General features: G+C 47.1%; 2 protein-coding genes across 2 annotated transcripts in view; one reads left to right on the top strand and one right to left on the bottom strand.

Moving 5' to 3' along the window:
* The window catches only part of BMP6 (bone morphogenetic protein 6), a 190131-nt gene extending 166222 nt beyond the window's left edge, over positions 1–23909 (top strand). The window contains exons 3-7 of the mRNA XM_005886401.2: positions 5672–5820; positions 6621–6818; positions 21080–21156; positions 21982–22092; positions 22189–23909. Of these exons, the coding sequence (XP_005886463.2) occupies positions 5672–5820; positions 6621–6818; positions 21080–21156; positions 21982–22092; positions 22189–22338 (685 nt within the window). The 3' untranslated portion in view covers positions 22339–23909. The remainder of the gene's footprint in view (positions 1–5671; positions 5821–6620; positions 6819–21079; positions 21157–21981; positions 22093–22188) is intronic.
* A 1220-nt stretch (positions 23910–25129) lies between these two features.
* Positions 25130–25798, bottom strand: part of TXNDC5 (thioredoxin domain containing 5 (endoplasmic reticulum)) — a 30325-nt gene continuing 29656 nt past the window's right edge. Inside the window, exon 9 of the mRNA XM_005886399.2 lies at positions 25130–25455. Within this exon, the coding sequence (XP_005886461.1) occupies positions 25333–25455 (123 nt within the window). The 3' untranslated portion in view covers positions 25130–25332. The remainder of the gene's footprint in view (positions 25456–25798) is intronic.

Here is a 25798-nt window from a genome sequence, read left to right as displayed (position 1 = left end):
AAAATAATCTTCTACCTTCTGCTCTCTCCCTGTCTTAGACACATAAAAGCAAGCCTTCTCATAATACTGCTGCCTTGAACTTGGTCTTACCTGTGATTCCAATGATTACTCTATGTTGATAACTCCCTGAGGGTAAGGTCAGTCCATAAGACAGACAGTTACTTGAGGAGCAATCCACGTTTGCTTTGCACTGTTTAAGGAGAGGAGCAAGAAATCTCGACAGCAGATAGCTTTGAACCTTAGGTCTAAAAAGCAGGTAAAGGTAATACTACCCATATATAAGAGAGAAGGAGTATGCTGTAGGTCAGAGGCTGTCGAAGTGTGGTCCTCAGACCAGCAGCATCAGCATCAGCTGGAACCTGTTAGAAATGCAAATTCTCAGGTCCCACCCCAGGAACTCTGGGGTGGGCCTAGCAGTCTGTGTGTTGACAGGCTTCCAGGGGGTTCTAATGCAGGCTAAACTAGAGAATGGCTGCTATGACAGCTAAGAACATATGTAACATTTGAGCCAAATAGATTGGTTTCAAACCCCAGCTCTATACTTACTGGTTGTGTGACCATGAACAAACTACTTAACCTGTCTGTTCCTCAGTTTCTTTATCTGCCAACCTGTGATGGTGTTAATATGATTTACCTTTTATGGTGGTTGTGAGGAGTTAACATATGTGAGAGCACTTAGTACAGTAATGTAGTAAACACCATGTACGGGCTTGCTATGTTAATATTCTGACAGCAAAGTGATTTTTATTGTTTTGTTGAAGATAAAATGTCCCTTTGATATTTGAACCTTCTCTTCATGCCATGCTAGTCCTTGAGATGAAATTTGGGTAATATCAAGTGGCATAAAATCAATGAGAATTTATCTAATTATATAGTAACTAGAGGCCTGATGCACGAAATTCATCGCAGCCGGCTTCATCTGGAAGGACGTCCAGAAGAACGTTCAGCTGTCCAGTCTAATTAGCATATTATGCTTTTATTATTATAGATAATGTCTATTCACCTATGTTACTCAAATCTGTGTGTGTGCGTGTATGTGTGTGTAGTAGTAGTAGTAGTAGTAGTAGTTTATCCTGAGTTGTAGTGTTATCTTTTCAAATCCTACTTCTTTTCTGTCTTTTTAGTGGTAAAATTTTAAACATAATCCTCTGCATATGATATATGCATAAGGAAAAAATACAAATCTTTGTTTTACTATCTAATTTTCTAAAATGATTGACTCCTTTGACTTTCATCCAATTTGAAAATTGAGTTTTCATTATTGCATAAAGTTGATTCACCAATGTATGAATGTTGTTTTGTATCTTAATTTGCCATTAAGTCCAGACCCATAAATGGCACAGGAATATGTTATGAAGAAGTAAAGGAACAAACTACAGACTCACCTTATCAAATATTTCAAAAATCTGCTTGCTTCAAACCTATAAATTCCATTTATGAAGAACATTTTCCTACTGAAGTGGCTAGTAGTAAGCACAGTTGTACTTTATCCAGGGCAGTGTAACTTTGATGGATAGCATTTGTCAGGAAAAGTCAAAATCAGGAACTGAGGTGCCCCCTGACCTTCTTCAAGGGCAAAGAGAGAAACCCACTGTGTTTGCCCCTAGTGCCGTCTGCTCCACGGCCGGATGGAATATCACTGACAAGGATAGGTGCCTTGGAGGCTGTGCGATGGGATGGACCACACATGGTTGATCTCATCCACAAACACTAATTCTAAAAGTCTAATGAGTAGCTTGGATGAGATCAATCATGTGTGGTCCATTGTTGAGAGTTTCATTTGTCCAGGATGATCACAATATGAGGAAACTCATGTCCTTGAGTTGGGATCACATTGAGAATAATATTGTTGTATCCTTGAATATGGAATGCATATTCATCATGAAACATGGGTCTATGAGTTGGTTGAGAACAACACAGGCAATAAATTCATTCAAAATTATATCTCTATCTTGTTTCAGCATTTTCTTTTATAATATGCTCAATTGAGTGTCTATCATTCAGTGGGAGGGTCCAAATAATCCAGCTGTGGTCAGATTGGCCAGACCCTAGGACTCTATTGGGAGGCGACTATATTTTAGATGGGAATAACAGACCTCAACCCTGTAGAGGGGCATCCTTGTTTTTCACACAGGGAACTCAGGTGCATCTTGCTCGAGGCTACATTTTCACAGAGGTGGCAGACTAAGAAAGCCATGTGTCACTGAAGAAAAGTAAATAGATGTGGGTCAGACCAGAACCGTTTCATTGACTTGCCATAAATCGTGGCTCTTAAATACCTGAGCTATTGGAAGCATTGAGGGTGAGCCAGCACAGTTGTTTCTTAAAGCTGTGATTCTGAAAGTTCCTCACCCTGGCTGTGTGACTGCGTGTCAGTGGTGGGCTCAGTCTCATCGAGAGTGTCCTGCCTAGGAGCAGGGATAGGGCGAGACTGGGCGGTCCCTCTCGGATCCCTCTCACACACTTCCCCCCCTTTCTTTCCGTACCCTGATAGGAGAGCCGGCTCATGATTTCGGATCCTCTGCCAGCCCTCAGTACATTCATGTAGAGTGTCCTGCCTAGGAGCAGGGATAGGGCGAGACTGGACGGTCCCTCTCGGATCCCTCTCACACACTTCCCCGCTTCTTCTCCGTACCCTGATAGGATCCTGTGCCAGCCCTGAGTACATTCAAGTGTTTTCTGTATCCACCCGACTTTGGCATTTACGTGCAGTACATTGTGATCCCTTACCTTACTCTGAGCCTTTGCTCAGTCATTTCAACCTGTGCCTTGGATGTTTCTTGACTGCTTTTGAGAAATGTGGTGGCTAAGAGTCCGGGCTCTGACTTTCAGTTCTGGTCAGCCCACTTAATACCTGTGACCTTAATACACTTACCCTCTCTAGGCTCCGTGCCGTCAGCTACAGGACCCGCCTCTCCAGGCTTCCCAAGGAATAGAGAGGCTCTTGGCACATATGTGTGTATAGAAAGCACAGTAAATATTTGTTGTTTCTCTCTAAGTCCAGTTATCTTAAGTCCATGCTCTACCTCACCTCCCTTCCACAGGACCTCAGTGTCCCGGATTTAATCATCTAAATCTCAGACTGTCTGACTGCCCGTGAGCAGGGTTTTCTCCCTGCCCTCAGCTGCTGGACCAGGTTCATGAACCCCTGAACCCCACGGGGCTCTTACGCAGTGAGGACGGCCTTGTCCTTACTATGCAGCCAGGGGAGCGGCAGAAACAGGAATTCTTAGGAATAGAGACAAGATAGACACTTGGGCTCTCTGAGTCCACTCTCCCCATTCTCCCTGGACATTTAATTTCTTCCACATCGTGATTATTATCCTTCTTCTTAGCAACACTCTTCCCACGTTTAGCGTTTGATTCATGTTCGCCCTCTTTTACCCATGCCCTTCTCTTTTTTCCTTTTCTCTGCTTTCTCTCACCTGTTTTTGGAAGCTGGCCTTCTGTCCCACCCCCCACTTGCTCTTGTATATTTCTCCGTCGTTGTTACAAGACCTTAAACATTGTGTGTATCATTGAAGCTCTGTAAGTAGCAACAAGGGACCTGTGGCAATAGCCCATGCACTGATGCTCTTTGCCTCAGGGGCAGCCTCACGCCCGAAATTCCCACAGCATCTTCATTCGAGGGTGCTGCTCTGAGGAGCATCTGTCCTGTGCTTCCTCAGGCCCTGGCTGCTCCTCCCACAGAACTGTCCATAGGCCTGTTATTGCTGGATAAGGGCTTCTCAGACCTTCCAGAGCAGGATTTATGTCTTCTTGCATCTGAACTTCAAAGCTTTGGACTTGCCATCCCCTCTTGCTGTTTTCCATGGACACCCCATCTCCCTGCTCACAGTTACCTCAGTAACGGGGAGGGGGGGTGATTTGTCAGCAGGGGGTGTGACACATGCGGGTAGGAGAGCGCTTTAAAGATGGCAGGCCTGAATGTGCCCCCTGCAGACTCCGTTCAGCAGCTGAGTAAACTACTTTTAGCTGTACCTACTGTTTTAAGCTTGGAGAAGATGACAATAGCATTTTCTTCTAACTCTAAGCCATGTAAACAGGAAAAATAGTTTCCCCTCTGAGAAATCTAAAATTCTTAACTCGGATGTTTCACGGGCCTCACAGATATTCAAAAGAATAGCAATAAATTGTATTCACTTGTCACAGGTTGTCTTGGGTAATCTCAGAAGGCAAGATGTCATTATGGGAAACTGAGTCCACATTCTTTTCACTGGCTAGTTCTTTCACTTACCAGCTTTTGATCTTGGCCGCATGACACTAACCTCACACCTGAATCTCAGTTTCCCCAGCTGTAAAATGGGGATAGCAATGTTCTCCCGAGCTTTCGGGATTGTCCTAACAACTGAGGAAAGTAAAGTATATGGAAACACTTTATCACTGATTTAAATGTACTTCATTAGTATTGACATGCTCGTCTTAAATTTAGTATTTAATTCCAATAATTTTCTATCCTCTAAGACAGTGGTCGGCAAACTGAGGCTCGGCAAACCGCGGCTCATGAGCCACATGCGGCTCTTTGGCCCCTTGAGTGTGGCTCTTCCACAAAATACCGACTTCTGCGCATGGGCCACGAAGTTTCAATTGCACTGTATGTGCGTGCCGCACGTGGTATTTTGTGGAAGAGCCACACTCAAGGGGCCAAAGAGCCGCATGTGGCTCGCGAGCCGTGGTTTGCTGACCACAGCTCTAAGATATTTCAGCAAAATATTGCCAGCACCAGGGAACTTAGATCTTTCCATGACCAAAACACGCCCCCTCCCCGTCACGGGCATTCCGGGCTCAGACTCAGTGTCATTGCAGCACACGAAGGGGACCGTCCCCTGGCACTGCTCTACCATGACATGTGGGCGAGCAGGAAGAAACCCTCACTCCATCTTCCCACAACCCCTAGGGTTATGTTAGTTGAAAACTGTAAAAAGTATAAAAATATTCCCTGTGGAGCCCAATGGAAGGAATGGACTCGACAAGTTTGCCTCAAAGAACCCCAGCCTGGCTCACAGCTGCACTGGGATAAACTTTAAAATCACTCAACATACACCCACATCACACAGTCCAGGCGAGAGAGGACTTGACACTCACTATAGACCATGCAAATACCTTAATTAAAGGAAAAGAACTGGTGATTACTCAGAAATATGATGTGGCTTCTGGTTTCTCCTCATTTTAACGTGAAGATTGTCAGATCTTAATGTTAAAAAGAAAATGAGCAAAGCACAACTTTGTGAAAGCTCATATTGATCCCGATTTTAATATTTTCTTAATCCTTTTCCTCCTGTCCCCCCCCCCCCACTTTCTCTCTTTCTAGAGTTCATTAGCCATAAAGTAAGGAACAATATGACCCTATCTATCTGTCTGTCATTTATCCTAATTCCACTAGAGATTTGTGTAAGCATCGTAGCGAGGCTGTGGGTGAAGCTGAGGGGCCCTGCCATCTTCAGAGAAAGCCCGTTTCTCTGCAGGGCCCTGGCACAGTCATCTCTCCGCGTGTCAGCACCTGCCCGCTGTGGTGCCACGCCCGCCAGAGCTGCAGCAGGTCGCTGGACACTGCTTTACGCGGGACCTGATCTGACTCTGGCATCTTTTATTGTGACACCAGGCAGGACAGAGCGAGAGTGAGCTGAGGGGACAGCCGGCCATTCACTGCACCACCTCTCCTTTCTTTCAGAGACTCTGACCTCTTTTTGCTGGACACCCGCATAGTGTGGGCCTCAGAAGAAGGCTGGCTGGAATTTGACATCACGGCCACTAGCAATCTGTGGGTCGTGACCCCACAGCACAACATGGGGCTTCAGCTGAGCGTGGTGACTCGGGATGGTAAGTTTGCCAAAATCAGGCCAACAGTCGCTGTCATTCATTTCCTCTTCAACGGTTATGAGAGAACCGTGGTTTACAGCCGAGTCCTCAGCTCACGATGACTTCCTTTACTGTTTCCTCGTAACTGCTATTGAAAAGCAAATCCTTCCCCTGGAAGGACTCGGAGACGGGTAGATGGTCCAGGTTCTGAGAGAAACAATGGGAGGTGAGCACTCAGAGGGAAGGCAGGTGGATGATGTTGAGAGAAAGAAAGATGGGAGCATAGGCTAAATCCTGACCCTGTCTACCCCTCCCAGCACCCCTCCTCCTGCAGCACCCAAGTTCAGCAGATCCAGGGCCCCTTACGGCCCTCAGAGTGGGCATGCTCTGTGTGTTGAAGTCACCTTATGGTTGGGATGAATATGATCAGAAAGAAAGAATGAATATGAAGGAAAAGGACTAGCAGAAATGAGAGAGATGTGAGAGAGACAAGTCGATCTGTTGCCTTCTGCAAGCACCCTGACCTGGGCTAGGGATCGAAGCTGTAACCCAGGTTTGTGCCTTTGACTGGGAATTAAACCCTCAACCCTTTGGTGTGAGGGCTGATGCTCTAACCACTGAGCAACACCAGCTAGGGCTGGAAGGAGGGTGTTGATTTTGTCCATCCAGAGGGTGCCACCAGAGATCCAAGAATACACATGCTTTCCCCTCAGCTGCATTCTTTATGTTTAGTCCCGGGGAGGCCGGGTAGGATCCGCTATGCAGCTGCAGGAGTAAGTTTACATGGACTAAAGAGGGGTGTGCTTTGGTTTGCATTCAAGGACTCAGCATCAACCCCCGAGCTGCAGGCCTGGTGGGCAGAGACGGCCCGTATGACAAGCAGCCTTTCATGGTGGCCTTCTTCAAAGTGAGTGAGGTCCACGTGCGCACCACGCGGTCAGCCAGCGGTCGGCGTCGCCAGCAGAGTCGCAACCGCTCCACCCAGGCCCAGGACGTGTCCCGGGTCTCCAGCGCTTCAGGTAGGTGTGGGTGAAGTCTTTTTCTTTGTTGGCTCTCAGGCCTCAGTGAGAGCAAGGACGTGCCGATGGTTTCATATCTGCACAGCTTCTGCATGGCAAATACAAAGGCCTGCAGGTGCCTCGTCGTTGTCACCAATGATCTAGGGCCACGGAGGGAAGGCTTATTACCCAAAGATGGAGTCTGCAGCCTGCAGGCATCCTGAGTGTCTGTTTTTCCAGAAAAGCATCCTTCTGTTGGGTAAGATTTCTCCAGCTCCTTTTTCGCTCACATAAAGATCCCAGGTTTTCTCCCAGGCACATTATGCCTGGGAGGTTGAGGGATGGAAACAAGCTTCATACATTTGTATCAGATGGACTTGTATTGTCAGTGCCCTTGGCTGCCCCATGTGCCAGGTTTGACTGGTTCATTTAACCCGGAAGTTCAGGGCTTCTAGCCTCAGGCATGGCTGCCTCCAGGGGCTGAGAAGAATCTCTCTTTCTCTACTTTGTTGGCAGCATTCTCAGAGAGACTCTCTCCCCGTGGTGGTAAGAAAGGCAACCAGTAGTTCCAAGATCATCTCTTTCATGGTGGCGCCCCAGAAAGCCAGGCTGGGGCCATGTGCTCACCCCGGGAGCTAAGTAATGGGGCCAACCCCATCCTGCCCTGACCAGGGAGGTTCAGAGGGAGAGAGAGAGAGAGAGAGAGAGAGAGGGAGAGAGAGAGAGAGAGAGAGAGAAAGCAGCTCCCTCTGCTTGCGTGTCCATTCCCTGGTTCTTCAGAAATGGTCCCTCCCGTGCGGTGCTTTGTTAGGAAGTGGCACGGAAGTCCACTCATCAGGACCTGAAGGAGGGGGCACAGGTGTGGTGCCTCACAGAGCGAGTGGCTGTTCAGTTCCAGCGCAGATGCATCTCACTCTAAAGCCCGAGCTGCACGTTCTGGGTTTTCTTCGGCCGTTTAAATCGTGCGAGAATCCAGCAGAAAGTGAAAGATGTGCTGTGGACTTTCCTGTCCGAGAACCTGCTTCCCTTGTTACTGCTCTGTGACCTTGGAGAAGCTTCATCCATTTCCGCTTCAGTTACTCATCTGTGCAGCAGGATAGCTACTACTCGGCAGATTGGCTGGGATTAAATGAGGAGCATTTGATCTGGTGCATAATAGCACTTGAAGATGAGTTGTATCCAGTTGTAGGAAGCAGGTTGTCAGGGCCTAGGTTAGGACCCTCAGAAAGCACGTAAAATACTTCTGGAAGGTGCTTTCATTCCTCCGGGTGACTGTTTAAAAATGCCATCTCCGGTGGCCAGAAAGAGCTCATGCAGCTTCCCCAAGTGCCCGTAGGAAGGAAGTGTCTGCAGCGAATGTTCTGACTTCATCAGCCATTTCTCTGACCAGTGACTTGGATGTGGAACTTGAGGATCCACCACCCAGTGTGATGTGACATTTTGCCTCTTGTCATCCTGGTGTTCCTTGGAAGCGTTGCACAGCATGGGTGTTCCTGTGTTTACCACTAAAAACAGTCAGGGTTGAGGTTTATAAAAGAAGAAGAAGAAAGAAGAAGAAAGGGGCAGCCTGCCTAATGGAAGGAAAATCTCGCTTTTCCTCTGGGCACGATGCTGGGCGGCTTCTGTTCATTAATGAACGCGGTCACTTTGGTACTAGGACCTCAGACATGAAGGCAGCTCTTGAAATGTTGATTGCTTTTAAAATTAAAATTTCACTTGATTTATTCAACACCCCCTCCGCGCCCCAGTACACACTGGAATTTTTTTAAATTGAGAAAACATGTCTTAGATTTTGGTTTTAGCAGTGTCACCCAATTTTTTTTTCCGAAGTTTCCTTCAGCTTTGTTTTTTCAATTTGATGACTTTAAATTAAATATGAATATTAAAGCTTATCTATTTCACAATAAGATACAAGTATATCTTGGTCTTCCTACCCCACCCCCCACCTCCCAGCCCAGGACTTTCCAATTTGCTTTGCTCCTTCCAGCAGTACTAAGGCAAAGAGCTCATTACAGATACCTCTGGCCTCAGCTGTGTAAAAGGCCAGACACCCCCCACCAAGAAAGTATTCCTACAAAGGATCCTCCTTGCATCTCACTATCTTCAAAGACCCTCTCAAGTCGGTGTGAGAAATTGCTCATGTGAGGCCATACTTGGCTCACTCTTCCTTATTTATCCGTGCTGTGCAGGGAGTGGACATGCAGAAGAGGAGGTTGCTCTTGGAGAAGGGAATTCCAGGAAGATGGCCTGCTACCCTGAGAAATGGGCCAACCAGTTTTGCTTCCTTTCCAGGCCGCGGTGGGGCCAGATGTTGCTGGGCCTTCGTGACCCAGGCAGATGCTGCAGAGACGAAAAGCTGTGGCCTCTGGTGTGACTCCAGGCAGGCCTTTCCCCTTGTAAATCAATCTTTCAGGAGGTTGAAGGAAGAGATTGCTTTGCCTCTGCTGCCCCCCTTCTTCCACAGAGTGCTCCCAGGGAATTAACATTTCTCCACTGCAACAACGCCGCCAGGAGAAGCCCGCTAGAGAAAGTCCTGCATCTGGGTAAAGAAGTTAACAGAATTCACTGAATTGCCTGTCCTCAGGGTGAAACATGGCAGGAAAATATGTGGCTGTTTTTGAGACTGAGCTGCAGATGCCTGAGATGGCAGGACCAGTCCACAACAAGGGAAAAGCCAGGAGCTCCATCCGCCTCCTCCCTACTGCCCACCAAAATCTCCTCTCACATCTGTACTCGGCCTTTAAGCTGGACCTTTCCAAACACACGCACCCAACAGTGGGTTTGGATCAGAGTCATCCTGGAAGGTTTTCACTTGCCCTGGCTGCTCTGTAAGCTGTCTGCTCCAAATGAGAGGTGGTGTTCGCTGTGTGGCACGTCTGCAGTGGGCTCGAATATCATCTGGACAGTGTCATCTCTCGTTTTTACAAAGCCTGAGGGGAGGTCTGAGCCAGGCTGTGCAGCCCACTGGGGATTCTGGTAAATCTGGCAATTCCTTTCTAGCCTCCGTGTCTACCAGCCTGCTGGTCTCATGTGCCTTGCACTCTTTGGCTTCATTTGGTATCTCTTTCTACTTGCTGCCTTCCCCTCTTATATAATCTCTTTCTCTTGGGGTTCACTATTTTGTCTTCTGGGGACTGTGACACACCTGGCCAATCCATTATGAGGGCTGTGAACAAATGGCCTTGGGGGGGGGGGGGGGGGGGGGGGGGGTCCCATGTGGTGATTCTAGATACTGATCTAGCTTATTTCCAAGATATCTTTGGGGAGGGGGTAGTTAATGGGATTTCAAGTCAGCTGGTGAATGTGAGGTTTTCTGCCAGGTCAACCAGCTGGCTGCCAACAGTGTGCCTTACAATTGCTCTTTCTTTTGGCAATGGTTGTTTGGAAACATTTTCTGCCACTTTTAACAATTCATGTAAAATTGAATTAGATGAGTTTTAGGCCTCTTTCATCCTTGATGTTTATGTTGCCACCACCCAGCTCTGCCAACCTGTGAACCAGCAACTTCTCAAGACCCTGTCTCTCCTTTGGAATGAGTTCTTCAAAAGCTACCTGTTAGCATTTCTGACAGTCAGTTCTCTTTCCATCTCTTTCCAAGCATGTGTCTTTAAGGTCCTGGGGGAAATGTGGCTCTGGTGCATTTAGATATACTTATTTGACCTTGTTGATAATTCGTATCTTCTATCCCTTGAACTTCCCAACTGAGAGGATTCAGTTGCTTCCAGATAAGACAGGTAACCAGAATTCAAGCAACAGCTTGGGCACTTTATTATGACTATGAAATTTGTTGCTGTGCATTTCAGGGCACTCCAGTCCACAGACTAGGGGGTCTCATTCTTACAGGTCAGTGCATATGTGGCCTTTTAGTTCCCAGCAGGTGTCTCCATGAGGTCATCCTTAGCTTCCGTGGGATGCCCGCCAAAGCTTGGGAAGAATGGACTATTTATAATTCTTCAAAGGAGGGGGCATTTTAATTTGTCATTTTGATCTTAAATTAAAATTTTAGGCCTTGCAGCTAGGCTTCCAGCTGTCTCAGTCAAAAAGTAGAGGCTTGTTAAGAGTTTTCTGAATGAAATCAAATCTTAATTCTCCACCGCTATGGAGCACAGGTATGGCACTGGTGGTCTGAACGTTAGAATAATTTCAGATGCCATATGTGTAATACTGACTTTCCTCGGCCATGAAGTGCCTTAGGATAGTAGTTATCAGGGAGAGAAACCGCCTGGAAGGGTGTCCTGTCCCTGGGCTCACCCTTCCGAAGGTGCTGATGGCAGCGGTGCTGAAAGGCGTAATAACGGCGTTAATAACACGGCATGGACAGGTGCTGCCAGTAATTCACCAGCTGTCACTGCTCCTGTAGGGGCCGGGGGGCTTGAGACTCAGTCTAGGAGCTGACGGGAACAGAGGTGCTCGGAGCACAGGGGGTCTTAAAGCTTAGTGTTCAAGGGGAGTATTTGTCTATTTTCACAAAACTTCGCTCCATAGTCTTTTGCACTCAAGACAAAGCCTGAGGGGAGGCCCAGGTGCCCCACGGAATGGGATCTCCTGAGACCTTGGCGTCCTGGAGCCGCAGAAGTATAGGGCTGGGCTGGTGTCTCGAGCTACCATCCAGGCCGTAAACAAAATCTAGATTCTGAAAATAAAGCTCCCCACCCCCTACACCCCAACACTTCATGAGGTTACAGACACTGGAAATCGAGATCCTGGCGGTCCCCCTGCGGCCTGCCGTGCCGGAGCTCAGGAGCTGGGCTCCTTCCAGCGTGTTCTCAATGGCTGTGTTGATCGTGGTCTGTGGGAGCCAGAGACTTGTTATGGATAAGACGGGCTGATAAGGCCGGGGATACGGGAAGAGCGGCCAGACCACTGAAGACAGAGGTGCCATTTTAACAGCCGCTGTTGTCCTCCCCCTTGGCATCCTAGGAGAGAAGGGAAGTGGGAGTTGCTCACTCTGACAAACAAGTTTCCTCTGGGAAGATGTTAGCCTGAGCTCAGGAAAGACAGTGTGGACCCTGCCACTCTGTCCCCAGCGCCTGCCCTGCCAGCTTCTCCCTGGCTGAGTATGCGTCCTGCTGAGCAGGGACAGTGGCCGGCCGCAGCGGCGAGGCCTGTGGACAGCCCACCAGCCGGAAGCCCCTCTGCAGGAGCCCCAGCAGGGGAGGCTCCACCTGCCCACACCTCACCCTTCTTCCCTTTCACCTAATTTTGGATGGTTGCCCTGCCTTTGTCTCTTTTCTGCCTTTCCCCTCTCCATGTCTTCCTTGCTATTTTCTCTCCTCCTGTGGTTTCTCTCTCCTCCTCCGCTGTTGGGGTTGGAAAGGAAAGTGGGTGGGCTGCCTGGATCCCCGGGACCGGGACTGGGCTTGAGCTGCTGTGGCTCAGGTGCAGCCACCTCCCTGGGGTCCTCAGGTGGTGGCTGCAAGGTCCAGACTCTGCTGCGATGGTGCCCCTCAAGCTGGCCGCACAGCCTCCCTGCATGTCGCCTGCCCTGCACGTCAGTATCATCACAGGGCCCTGCCCTTCACATCCAGGGCTCATTGCCCTAAGACCCTCCTGGTCTTTCGTGCAAGGGAAGCCTGCCGTTCAGTGCACTAAGTGATTCCGCCTCAGAAATAAACCGGCAGCGCCCAGGCTCTCCTAGCACATGGCTCCTGCATGTGTGGCTTTCCAGGGCCAGATACAGGGAGTGCAGATGGAATTGACCCCGATGTCCTCTTAGGGCTGTGGGATGTGCCCCTCGTGTTTGGGGTGGAGGCAAACATGCAGTGTACGTGGCCGCTGCCTGGGGACGGAGCCACTGTGAGGAGGTGGCAGGCCAGCGGTGCACGCAGCAGTCAGAGCACCCTGCCCTGCCCGCACTGAATTAGAGAAATGCTCCCTGCAGTGTCCTGCTTGCCTGAGCTGAGTGGGGCTTGTGGGGTGGCCCCCATTGTCACGTGGGCCCAGCCATTATAGGGAAGAACGATCATAGGGCCTGGGAGTAGAGGCTGTCACCAACAGAGCTGAGTGTTGCAGTGTCCTGCTTGCCTGAGCTGAGTGGGGCTTGTGGGGTGGCCCCCATTGTCATGTGGGCCCAGCCATTATAGGGAAGAACGACCATAGGGCCATAGGGCCTGGGAGTAGAGGCTGTCACCAACAGGGCCATGGCCCAGCAGCTGAGAAGAAAGAGCTCCCAGCCAGAACCAGGAAGACCGTCTCTCAGCCATAGCCTGCGTGGGACGTACAAATGAAACAGAAGGGGACAAGGTGGCCTAAGAGGGACCGGAAGATGGGAATGAGGATGAACACAGGGAGCTCTGTGTGCTGGGAGCCGCAGCATCAGCCCCTGGGGCCGCCCACCAGATGTGACTGATCCCCGTCCCCACCCTCCGAACAGGACTCTCAGATGTGGGCGTTCAGGTGTCTGCAAGGACAAGATGCCTGATCACCACACCCTCCTGCCGTCAGCCGGTCACCAGGAAGACGCATCTGCGAGCAGCTCATTTTGCGCTCGCCTCCCAGCACCTCCGGGTGTCCCCGGCCTCCAGGTAACCCAGAGTCACAGATCATAAGGACACAGTGAAAAATGATGGCACAGCCACTGAGCGGTCACCAGGAAGACGCATCTGCGAGCAGCTCATTTTGCGCTCGCCTCCCAGCACCTCCGGGTGTCCCCGGCCCCCGGGTAACCCAGAGTCACAGATCATAAGGACACAGACGAAAAATGATGGCACAGCCACTGACGCAGCTAATGCCACAGTCGGAAATGGAAGACACTGGTTACCAGTTTGACCATTAGCAATGGACATGGTACTTCTGTGTTTCGGTACCACTGGTTTCATCGTTCAGAAGGCTGGAGGAGATGCAACCCCCCTTGGCAAAGTCCTAGAAGAATAGACTTAATAAAGACACACTTTGGGCGCTGCAGCCTGGCCCTCTCGCCCACTCTCTTCTACTTCCCTTCCTTCCGAGAGGGACCGTGCGGTCTGCCTGGCAGTCCCAGTGCCTTTCCCACCACGGAGCACAGAGCTCCTGCTGAAAGGCCTTCCCTAGGGTGACCGGGCAGGCGTGTCTTGGAACTTTAATGTTTCTCACCTTCCCCGGTTGCAGCTCTGAAGCTTCCTATGAGATGAAACCAATTTAAACTCTGTTTAAATGTTTGTAATGTTTATTTGGAAACAAGAGCAAAGATTGAGGTCTGAAGCAGTCTTCTCCGAAGCTTTCCCTGCTGGAGCGGTTATGAAGTGGCGCTGGGAGGCGGTGCTGCTGAGGGCGAGGAAGACGCTTCTGATGAACGGGAAGCGGGAAGGTCTGTGGTGGGAGACTGTTTCCCTCCTGCTCCTCGCGCACTAGCAGCCGTCTGCCTCTGGTGGGGGAGGAGCTTATCCTGGGGTTTCATGGCTGTTATATTTTGTTACCTGGTCACCTAAGAGTGTGTTGCCCAAGCCCACCTATGGCTGGGCCCTGCTTGTCCAGGTTACTCTGGATGACCGTCTTGGGCCTGGTCTGGCTGGGCCAGACTCCCAATGGGGTTGGTGGCACTTGCCCTGCCTTCCACTCTTAGGCCAAGGAACCACATGGAATGATTAGAGAGCCAGATTTCGCTTTTTATGTTCCACTTTGAAAGAGCCAGATCCCCTGAAAATTTCTCTCACAACCAAGATCCACCTTCACCATAGCTGCGTCCGAGAATGTGCAGGGAGGGCTGGTGTCTTGGGACAGAGCGTGTGTGAGTGGGCTGACACTGCACCTATTGTGAGCCTCTCATCTCAAGGTCTAGAGTCCGCAGACTCACCCGGGCAGCAGGGGACCCATTCCTAGTCATTCTGACATGCAGGTCTGGATGGGGCTCAGACTCCCTCCCTGGTGGTTCTCGTGAATCAGAAACAGGCAGCCCCTGAGTCAGACCAAGGACTGCTGCCCGGGGATGGCATTGCCAGCCTCTGCTCTGTTGCTCTGGTTAGTGGGTTCGCATCTCTTCAGCTCTAGGCCTTCTCTTCTCTGCCCTTCCCTTGATTGGTGAGCCATTTGGACAAAGCTGTGCTGCCTTTCTTTATCCCACTGGAGTGGCTAGCTATGTGCCTGTTCAATTTTAACTGCATAATTTTCACTGGCTCTATCCAGACCATCCATCTAACCACATATCAAGGTGGGGCAGTGTTTCTCTGCAATCTGTGAATCCCTACAAACCAAACAAGGCATGGCAGTGTCATTCCACTGTGGAACTCGGGGTCCTGGCCCTGAGCAGAAGACAAGTATTTTGAGGAAAATTGACCTTCACAAATATTTATACATCCTCTGCCAGCACTTAACATGGAGTTATAAGGAAACTTAAGTCTGGCCTGAGTGTGTCTGTAGAAAGAAAAACAGGAGCCCAATTCCTCCCTCCCCCCACCCCATTGTTACTTATCAACAAAATACCAGCATCTGGCTCTAAAAGAAACAGCTGTTCTTATGGAGAAAGTCCTCTTTGTTGAGCACGGAGTGAGTGAGCAGGCGGTTCAGACAGTGAGGACTGGTGGGGGCAGAAATGAAGCTTTTCACTCCATCTCCGTGGTTCTGGCTGCTGGAGACACTGGGAATCCAGACGTGCAGAAGTCGTCCCTGTCTTGGTTCTGACACCACTAGGTGTCCTGCAATCCAATTCAGTCATCACACCAACCACCTGGAACTGACCCAGACCCACAAGTTCAAGGGTAAGGTCCCCAACAAGACCGCTCTCACTTTAGATGCCAGCTGCAAATGGGGTCCCCAGCCTGCCAATCATGTCTGACTTGGCTACAAACTCAGGGATTCCCATGACCACCCCACCTTTAGGTTTGATAGTTCACTGGAATAACACAGAACTCAGGAAAGCACTATACTAGGTGTACCGGTTAATAATGTCAGATTTCGTAATCAAAGAAAACACGATAATTTCAAGAGAAACATCAAAAGTGCTTTATTCAAAGTAATGTCCATCGCTAGCTACACATTTTCCCCATCTTTCAGGTAATTTGTGGATACTGTCCCAATAGAACTTTTCTTGTTTTGAGGCAAACCATTCAGAGACCCAATTTTCCATTTCTTTGTAACGTTTTGAAGTGCTGCTCAGAAAGTGCGTGTGCCATCGATCGGAACAAGTGGTAATCTGAAGGAGCAAGGTCTGGTGAATACAGCGGTGGGTTACTGCTTCCCAGGCAAGATCTTTTAACATGTCTTTAACTGGTTTTGAAGTGTGTGATGGTGCATCATCATGAAGCAAAATTACTTTAAAATCTTTCCCATTGCTTGTAAACTATCAGAATTGTTTGCTGAGCAACTTTTAATCTTTCTGCAAGTTGTTTTTGAGTTTGACATGCATCTTTATCCAATAATGCTTGTAATTGTTGGTCTTCAAACTTTTTCGGTTGACCTGGACGTTCTTTGTCTTTCACATAGAAATCATCACTTTGAAAGCGTTCAAACCAGCGTTCACAAGTATCTTGAGATGGAGCATGTTCACCATAAGCTTCCTGAAGTATTCAGCAGCACTTTTCTTCAAAATAAAGTAATGAATTAAAAGTTCCCGCAAATGCTCTTTTTTTGGCATGAAATTTGACATTTTTAAGCGTAAAAATATCTATGATGTTAACAACTTCAGCAAATTTGACATATGAAGTTTTAAAGCTGGTCACTACAACAAAATAGCATACATATCAAATCACATATATATCAACATATGTGCAACTCCATCTATTGAAAAAAATCCGCATTATTAACCAGTACACCTAGTACTTAGGATCACAGTTTTATTATAAAGGATGCACACGAGGAAGAGCTGCATAGAGCAAGCTCCCCAGCTGGGGGGGGGGGAGCGGGGGCAGGAGAGGAGGGGTCCATGTCCTCTCCTCATGGAACCTGGGAGGTTCTCTCTCCCAGCATGCCAGTCTGTTTGTCAACCCAAAAGTTCCACAGAGCTTCGGTGTCCAGAGTTTTTATGTGGGTCTCATTGCTATGCATGATTGACTAAATCCCTGGCCATGTTATCCAGTCTCCCTCCATGGAGGTCAGGCTGGCCCAACCCTCTAATCACATGGTTAGTCTTTCTGGTGACCAGCCCCTATCCTGAAGCTATCTAGGAACCATCATATATTGGAATTTATCAATTAAGAAATTCCATGGTTTTATAGCTTTGTGCCAGGAACCAGGACAAAGACCAGATATATTCTTTTTTTTAAATTATTGTTGAAAATATTACATATGTTCCTCCCCCCATTGTCCTCTCTCAGCCTGCCCCGCCCCCCCTCCCCAGTGTCTGTGTCCATTGGTTATGCTTATATGCATACCAGTTCTTTGGTTGATCTCTTACCCTCTCAACACTGCCCTCCCACCCCCGCCTTCCCTCTGAGATTTGACGGTCTGTTCGATGATTCTATGTCTCTGAATCTATTTTTGTTCATCAATTTATGTTATTCATTGTATCCCACAAATGAGTGAGATCATGTGATACTTATCCTTCTCTGACTGGCTTATTTCGCTTAGCATAATGCTCTCCAGGTCCATCCATGCTGTTGTCAAGACCAGATATATTCTTTATTATATTTCACTGCCTGTTCACTGACCTGGGAAGGAAAGCTGGCCTAGAAATCCCTGCCTTTCACATGGCTAACAATTTCAGACTTGATTTTGGGGTGATCTTGGTCCCCAGCACAGAGAAGGTCTTTTAGAGGAAGATTATGTTGGGGGACACAGTCCAAATGAGTTTGGGCAGGGAACATTCCAGGCTGAGACTATAAGTAGGGGGATCATACAACTTATCTAACATAGGACACCTTCAAGGGTACAACAGGACCAGGACCATGGAGTCTTCGGAAGACTGACTCTTGCCTGTAGCTGGCAGGAGAAGAAAGAGCAAGTGGAGGGCTGCAGGCGAGTTTAGGAGGCCAGGCCTGGGAGCGACATACCTCCCCTCTCTCCACATTTATGGGCAGAACTCAGCCACTTGGCCACACCTAACTGCAGTTGGGAATGTCAAATAGCTCTGTGCCCCAGGGGTAGATAGATGGGTTTTTAATAAACACATAGCAGTCTCCATCAGATGTTCCTGGAATATGCCAAGCGGGTACTTCCTCGGGGCCTTCACATTTGTCATTCCTGCTGTACGAATTATTCTCCCCTCAGATAGACTCATGCCCCACCCCCAATGTTCCTTCAGGTCTCTGCTTAAGAGATACTCCAACAGAAGGATGAGCTCACCAATCCTATATGAAATAATGGACCCACTCCATCCTGTGTTCCCTATTCTCTATGGATAATAATTTAGTTACTCAGGGCTCTTGATTACTTGGAATAGAAGCAAACTCTAATTTACTTAAAGTGAAAAATAATTTACATGTATCAGGGAACTCATCCAACCAATGAGGCTGGAGAATTAAACTCAAAATCAAGGTCTAGCTTGGACCTAGTCATGGGGACATTGTGGTTTGAATGCTATCACTGGAGCCAGCACCCTGAACACTTGCTGCCATGTCACCCATTCTTAGTTTCCCCTTTGAGTCACTCTCTCAAAAGTGGGTGCATTGGGTTGATGAAGTCAGGAGGCTATACTCTAACTGCCAGGGGACAAATACAGTAGCTATCTGTGGTTGGAAGTGGGACCTTGATTCCTACCTACCTAGGAATTTCCCCAAATGATAAGTGTTCTTGGAACCTGGGTAGCCAAACAATAGATGGCTTCTATAGCTGGGTATGGAATTCTAGTTTGATGGCATAATTTTTGATATTTTTTTTATGTTCTCTATTTCTGTTGAGAAATTTGCTATCTACTTTGTGTTCCTTTGTAGATCATTTTATATTCATCTCAGTGTTGCTTTTAAGAATTTATGTGTTTGATATACTAGTTTCACCAGATATGGTTAAATAGGAATTTACTTACTTTGCTTAGGACTCATTTGTGCCTTCTCAATTTAAAGAAGTTTGCCTTTTTTCAGAAAGGCATACTTTTTTAGAAAATTCATAGGTATTTATGCCTGCAACTATTAGTTCTCCTCATTAGTCTCCTCAGAGGTTTCTACTAGAAATAATGTTCGACTTTTTATTCTATCTTCTAGATCTCTTTACAGATAGATGTAATTTCTGGCCATCTGACTTGGCTTTATTTTGGCAAGTTTCTTCAAATATTGATCAATTCTTTAATTCTCACTTCAGTTATATCTAATCTGATGTTTAGCTCATCCCTTTTGTTATTTTCAATGATTGTGGTTTTTATAAAATTTTATTTGGCTCTGTTTCAAATTCACCTGTTCTTTTCTCTATTATCTTGCTTTACAGTTCTGTTTCTTAACTCTTTCATTATTTTAGATATTCATTTTCTATAACCACATTCAGAGACTACTCTTGCCTGAATCTCTGGGATCCTATATTTTCTATCTTGCACTCCAACTCTCTCTCAGGATACTTTATTTCTTCGTGTGGTTAATTCTTTTCATTGAGAGATTATTTTCAACAGGAGGAATTTGTCTTGTTTTGTGGTGTTGGTGTGTGCTTATTTTTACTGAGAGTCCATGGTGTCCTGCCTTGTGAAAAATTTCCTCCAGTGTGGTTTTGCATTCACTTCTACCAGGTACTTTAACTTACAGCAAGAGTGGTTCTGTGAGGTGAAGAAGGCAGGTGAGGAGAATGAATAAATTTAGAACTAGAAACCACTACAGAAGATAGCTTGTCTATCCTCCCAGGATAGGTCGCTGGGCTGAGTTGGTACTGTTCGTCTCTTTCTCTTATAAAATCATGAAATCTGCATATTTAGTTCTGCTTCAGGGCCAGGAGGTCCAGGGGTGCAAGTAACAGAAAACTCAGTTCAGACAGACTTTAAGTATTCAGGTAATTTATTGGCTCATGTGATAAAAAAGAGGTAGCATGCAAATGGCCCCAGGCTCTCGTATTCATCAAAGTTCATTGTAGATTAAGAGCTTTTCTCCAAAGTCTTCTTACCTTTCATCCTTCTCCCCTCTCTGGAACTCTCAAACACCACTATCATCAGATCTATCCTTTAGAATCCCAGCTCTGAACGTGTCACTCCCTGACCAAAAAAAAAAACTTTTAAAGATTTACCTAATACCTCTGGTAGAAAATTCGAATGTTTGGTTAGTGTTCTAAGTCAATCAAGATCAAGTTTCGCTGACATTATGTCCATTGACTCTTCACATCTTTAAACCCATTCCAATAGAACTGCTCTCTTTCCTCTCACTCCCACCCTGAACTTGTACATGTCTCACACTACCCTTTTGATTCTCTAAGTTCCTGGAGGACAAAAGTGTTGTCTAACCTATCTTCCTTTTTACCATGTGCCTAGCCAAGGGCATGTCACACAAGAGCGCTACAATTGGCCTAATGCAGTGGTCGGCAAACTCATTAGTCAACAGAGCCAAATATCAACAGTACAATGATTGAAATTTCTTTTGAGAGCCAAATTTTTTAAACTTAAACTATATAGGTAGGTACATTGTTATTAACTTAATTAGGGTACTCCTAAGGCTTAGGAAGAGCCACACTCAAGGGGCCAAAGAGCCGCATGTGGCTCCTGAGCCGCAGTTTGCTGACCACTGGCCTAATGAATCAGGGCATTGCCATTCCTCTTGCCAATGATTAGGTTAAGCCAGACTGGTAGCTCCTGAATTGCACACAGGGGGCATATACACAGCAGCAGATCTCACTGGCACTACTGGCTTAGGAGTTGTTGCTTAAATGCAGGTTAAAGGGCTCAACCCTGGCAGAGAGGCCGGAGGACAGTGCCGATGAGGATGGCCTCTGCTGCAGCGTCTCCCTCTCTCCCCCACTCCTGGGCCTCCGGGTCAGGGCCTGCTCATTATACTTCCTTCGGGATACTTCCCTGGCCCAGCAGCTATCTTTAAAACCCCTGTACAGCTTCAAGACTCTTCCTGTTAGAAATATAGCAAATACTACCTGGGATAGTCGTCTTTTACTGCAAATATGATGTCTTCCATATCAGGAGTCCAGAGTGTTTGGGGCATCTTGGAACACCCCCTTCATAGACCTTGCACAAATCATATAATGCAAATGACAGGTGATAGACCTTGCACAACAAACATCTGTTGCTTAAAAGATTCCATTCAGGTCAATATTATGTATCGTTTGCGAGTGTGCCCAGCACTAAACCCAGAGTGGACAAGACAGAGTGTGTAAAACACCCAAGCTACCGGAAACCCGATGGAGCTGTTTGGTGACCAAATTTGTGTCTTGCCGAGGCCTTGTGCACTGCTATCCTGAGCCTAATACAGTGCCTGGTGAGGGAATGAATGAGTTAATGTTTTTATCTTTTCCAACAGATTACAACAGCAGTGAGTTAAAAACAGCCTGCAGGAAGCATGAGCTTTATGTGAGCTTCCAAGACCTGGGATGGCAGGTGAGTTCTTGGTACAAGGGGGACAAAGTTCCTTTCTCAGTGGGCCCTTCTCATCTTCATGGCAGCAGCCATCATCCAAGATCCTGAGCTTTAGGACTGAGATGGTTCTTCCCATGAAGGTACATAGGAGCCCTTCCAAATGCCCAGGCTCTTGGAGTGAGGTGGGTGAAGGCCTGGCTTATGTGTGCACACAGCCCTTATTGGCACCTTTCAAGGGAGCCCAGGGTTCCCCAGCTCTGTGTACCTCAAAATCAATAGCCACCTTTTCCAATAGTCTTTACTCATTCTTTTAAAGTCCACAGGCTATGTATTTACATTTACCAATTAAACAAATTGTTTTGAGAAAGGGTTGGGAAAATGGATCAATAGTTAAACTTCTGCAATGGCTATAAATCAGCTCACCCAAACTGTCTAGAAGAGCACAAAGGTTTTGCCCCACACCTGAGAGTCACCACAGTTTATAAGAAGCAAATTACAGATGACATGTGACAGAAGATAGTTTCCATATGCAGGTGGCATGACAGGGAGTACTCCGGGCTCCTGGAGAGGCTCTGTTGAGTCCAAGTACATAAAGCCAGCCCCATGTGCTTCTAGGCTTGGCAGGCAGGTAGCAGCTAAATGCCATTTGGGCCTGTGGAAAGAGCAAGGGCTCTGGAGTTACACCATCAGGTTCATACCCAGCTTTGCCACCTGCCTGTGAAACTGACCTTCCTGCATCTGTCTCCTTAGCTGTCCATGGGAGTAATTTTTCTCACAGGATTACTGAGAGCACAGAGTGTATGTTAATCGTCTCTTTGTTGCTTGCTTTTGCTTTTTTACATTAAGGACTGGATCATTGCACCCAAGGGCTATGCTGCCAATTACTGTGATGGAGAATGCTCCTTCCCACTCAATGCACATATGAATGCCACGAACCATGCAATCGTCCAGACACTGGTGAGCTCTCAGAGCCTTTTGTCACTGCATAGGTAGGCGTAAGCCAAGACCAGGTCATTTCTGATGGAACCATTTCCTCCTTCTGTTTTGGAACAGGTTCACCTTATGAATCCTGAGTATGTCCCTAAACCGTGCTGTGCGCCAACTAAACTAAATGCCATCTCGGTTCTTTACTTTGATGACAACTCCAATGTTATCTTGAAGAAATACAGGAATATGGTTGTAAGAGCTTGTGGATGCCACTAACTTGAAACTAGTTGCTGGGGCCAGAGGTACTGCCTTGGACTCCTAGCTTACACCTGCCTTAAGCAGCACACTGACGCAGTGAAAGTGGGATGATGACTTTGAAACCATCTCTTGCCGGTTGGTGCCTTACTGCCCAAGGAAGACGTTAAAGGGGCTCAGTAATGATTTGCCCGTGTAGTAAATAACGTGAGTAGTTGGTCTGTAGGAGGCTATTTGAATGTCTGTAATATGGAATCTGGACATTGCAGAAACAGAACTTTGAAGGGTTCCTCTTCCCCCATAAAAGCCCACCAAAATTAGTTTTAGCTTTCTATCAAGCTATTTGTGGTATTATTGAGTAAACAGGGAAAATAATTTTAAAGAAGTATAAGTATTCTTGGCTGAAGTATCAGCCAATTTAGAATGTTTCTCAAAAATAGATCTTACAGTTAACAGAAATTGGGGGCGGGGGGAATGCCTCTATTCAAGGATTTCATTCCCAGGAAGGCCAATTTCATATAAGATCAACAGCCCAAGCCATAATCAGGGCGTGTGGAAGTGCCTTTTGTCCGGTAACTGCTGTTACCTGTTTGTGCTGGCGTTCTGTTGGTGTGAAAATAGAATTATTTCAGTTAAAACAAACCATGTGATTTCCACACGTCAGTCCTCCCCCATTTGCGGTTTCCTTTGCGAGCACCACCAGCAGAAGGCTGGTGCTCTGAGGGGACCACGGGGTGGGGCATCCTCAGTGGCCGCCACGGCACCCAGGTGACAGGTGAACACAGTGCTGCGCCTCCTCCTGTTCGGAACGGCTCTGAAAGCACAGTAACTTCAGGAACGCTGGCTCTCATATCTCATCTACTTCAGTAAAACAGGTCTTGCCCTTTTACTGTACAGCATTCCGTGTCACAGGTGAGAACCAACAAAGGACATAAACTGAGCGAGGGGCACTAGCCTTTAGGAATGGGTTTGGATGGCCATGCTGTTGATGAATCGAAATCAGTTTTCTCTTGTAGAAAGTAAGACTCAGATTAATTTTAGAATATTTTTTAAATGTCTTTCTCACAATCATATACTAGGAAACCAATTTCATATTAAACTGATTAAATAATACATGTATGATCTATAACTGTTTGCACTTACAGCTTTTTTGTAAATATAAACTATAATTTATTGTCTATTTTATATCTGTTTTGCTGTAACATTTAAGGAAAGACCAGACTTTTTTTTTTAAAAAAAGAGTTTATTTAGAAAGTATCAGAGTGTAAACAAATTGTACCACTTTGATTTTCTTTCAATACAAGACTCGTGATGCAAAGCGGAAGCCACTCATGAGGATTGTGCTTCTCCTGAAAAGTTGGTTTTTTAACAAGAACATCTGTGATCCACACACAATTAATAAAGATTTCCTTAAGGCAGAGGCTGGTCGAGATCCTGCTCTGTTGTCATCTGCTGCAGACAGCAGATGCTTCTTGTGTCTAAGATTCTTACCACCAGTTACTCTGTGTCAAGTGACTGGCTCCCCCAAGCACGGGAGGTGGGGTGAGAGTGGTAGACAGAGGGGTTATTATGAAAGGTAACTTGATGGCAAAGAACATACAGGGAGCCTAGTTCTATGGTTATTTCCAAGGGTGATGGTAAAAATGTTTAATAACTAGAGAGGCATGAATTATAAGAGCATTAGCATTGATGGTAGCACAGCCTACTTCAGCTCTGACTCAGCCCCGCCTACTTCATTCTTTGGTCTTTAGGTAAAGTTAATCCCACTCCTCAGACAGCACAGGGTCAATCTCCATGAAGGCAGACGATGTACAGAGCCTTTAACAGGGGTGGGGAGCCTTTTTTTCTGCCAAGGGCCATTTGGTTATTTATAACACCATTCACAGGCCATACAAAATTATCAACTTAAAAATTAGCCTGCTATATCTGGTCAAACATTTAAATTAATTCACCCCTAATGCCTTGGCAGGGCCAGACCAAATGATTTCTCAGGCCTTTATACGGCCCTTGGGCCGGACGTTCCCCACCCCTGGCCTAGGACTACCGAGGAGCAGAACTAAAACTGCTTTGTTAGGGCCCTGTAGCAGGGCTGCGGAAGTCACCTGGCCCCTGATACCGGACCTGCTCATCTAGTCCTTTTCCCCAGGTGACAGATACCATCGGAATCTTTCTAGGAGTTAACAGAACAGTCAGGACAAGCCTCGTGGAACTTTCCAGGCCCACATTTTCCACGGGAGATAGCAAATCTTAAACATGGGCTTAAAAATCTTAAAAATCTTCACGTGGAACCTGACTTAATGTTAACATAACTAATGAAACCTTTCACCCAGGAGAAACAGACAGAAGTATCCCTTGAACAGTAATAACTGATCTGACAAATATCGACACACACATAAGATTATGGCATCAGCGTGACCTTACTCAGGCACACGTCAAAAGTACCGCTGCTTTCGTTATGGCAAACCTCTCGCCATGAGAGAAGTATCAACAGAAACAAAATCCAGGAGTGGCTGGGAAGGCGCCTTCCAGAGGTGCGGGGGTTTGTTTTTAAATCTGCTCCAAGATACAGACCAACCACATGATTAGCTGTGACCTTGAGATCAGAGGAATGACAATACGCCATGCGACTACCTTTCCAGACTCGTGGGCAGTTCAAAACTGTGCTTTGGATGATGCTTTCACCAGAATCACTCAGGAGCCAAAAATAGTCCAGCGATTCGCTTTTCCTCAACTCTGTTTTAGTCTCAAAGGAAACCATTTAGATTCCATCAAGAGAAGGTTAAAGGGGATGATAGATTGCCACTGAAAATACTTAGTTTGCAAAGGGATCATATTTACTTAGAGAAACGTAATAAAAATTCTGTAGAGTGTGTTGGCTTAACACACACAGAAGATACCACAAGTTCAGTACAGACAGCTTTCTGAGGAACCACCACCTGAAACTCCCCGAGGTCCGCACGACGTGCTCCTCCACTCAGTCCAGGAGCCCGCAGGAAGGCGGCTTCACCTGCACTTTTATAGTTCGTCTTTCGCCTGGCGCAGCACAAAGGATTGCAACGAGTCGAGGTCCCTGCCTCCATTGTGCTCGCTGACTCTCTTGCCTCCGCGGAAAAGCAACAATGTGGGGTAGCCTCGTACCTGTAAAGAGGAAATTCAGTTTGAAAACTGGTCTGAATCATACACAAATTACTTAAATAAAGCCAGAAAAACACCTCCTGTTGTGGCCAGGAAAGTCTATGGTTAAATTTCCATTTAAAAAGTACCAGCTAGTTCAGCAAACAAAGCCGTGGGGCTATTTATTCAGCTTCCAATCCAAAATTACATCCTCGATTAGTGTCAAAGGGATGCCTCCCCAGAGTGGAGCCTCCCAGTCCTTGCCTGGTGCATGCGCCCCTGGGCCGGGTGGAGTCAGCGTGGGGCCTGAGGCTGCGTTTATGACCAGCTTCCCGTGGTGTCCAGGCTATACGGAGTAGCAGCGAAA

This window comes from Myotis brandtii, unplaced genomic scaffold (assembly GCF_000412655.1).
Source record: "Myotis brandtii unplaced genomic scaffold, ASM41265v1 scaffold982, whole genome shotgun sequence".
NCBI lineage: Eukaryota > Metazoa > Chordata > Mammalia > Chiroptera > Vespertilionidae > Myotis > Myotis brandtii.
This window is presented reverse-complemented; position numbering and strand designations above follow the sequence as displayed.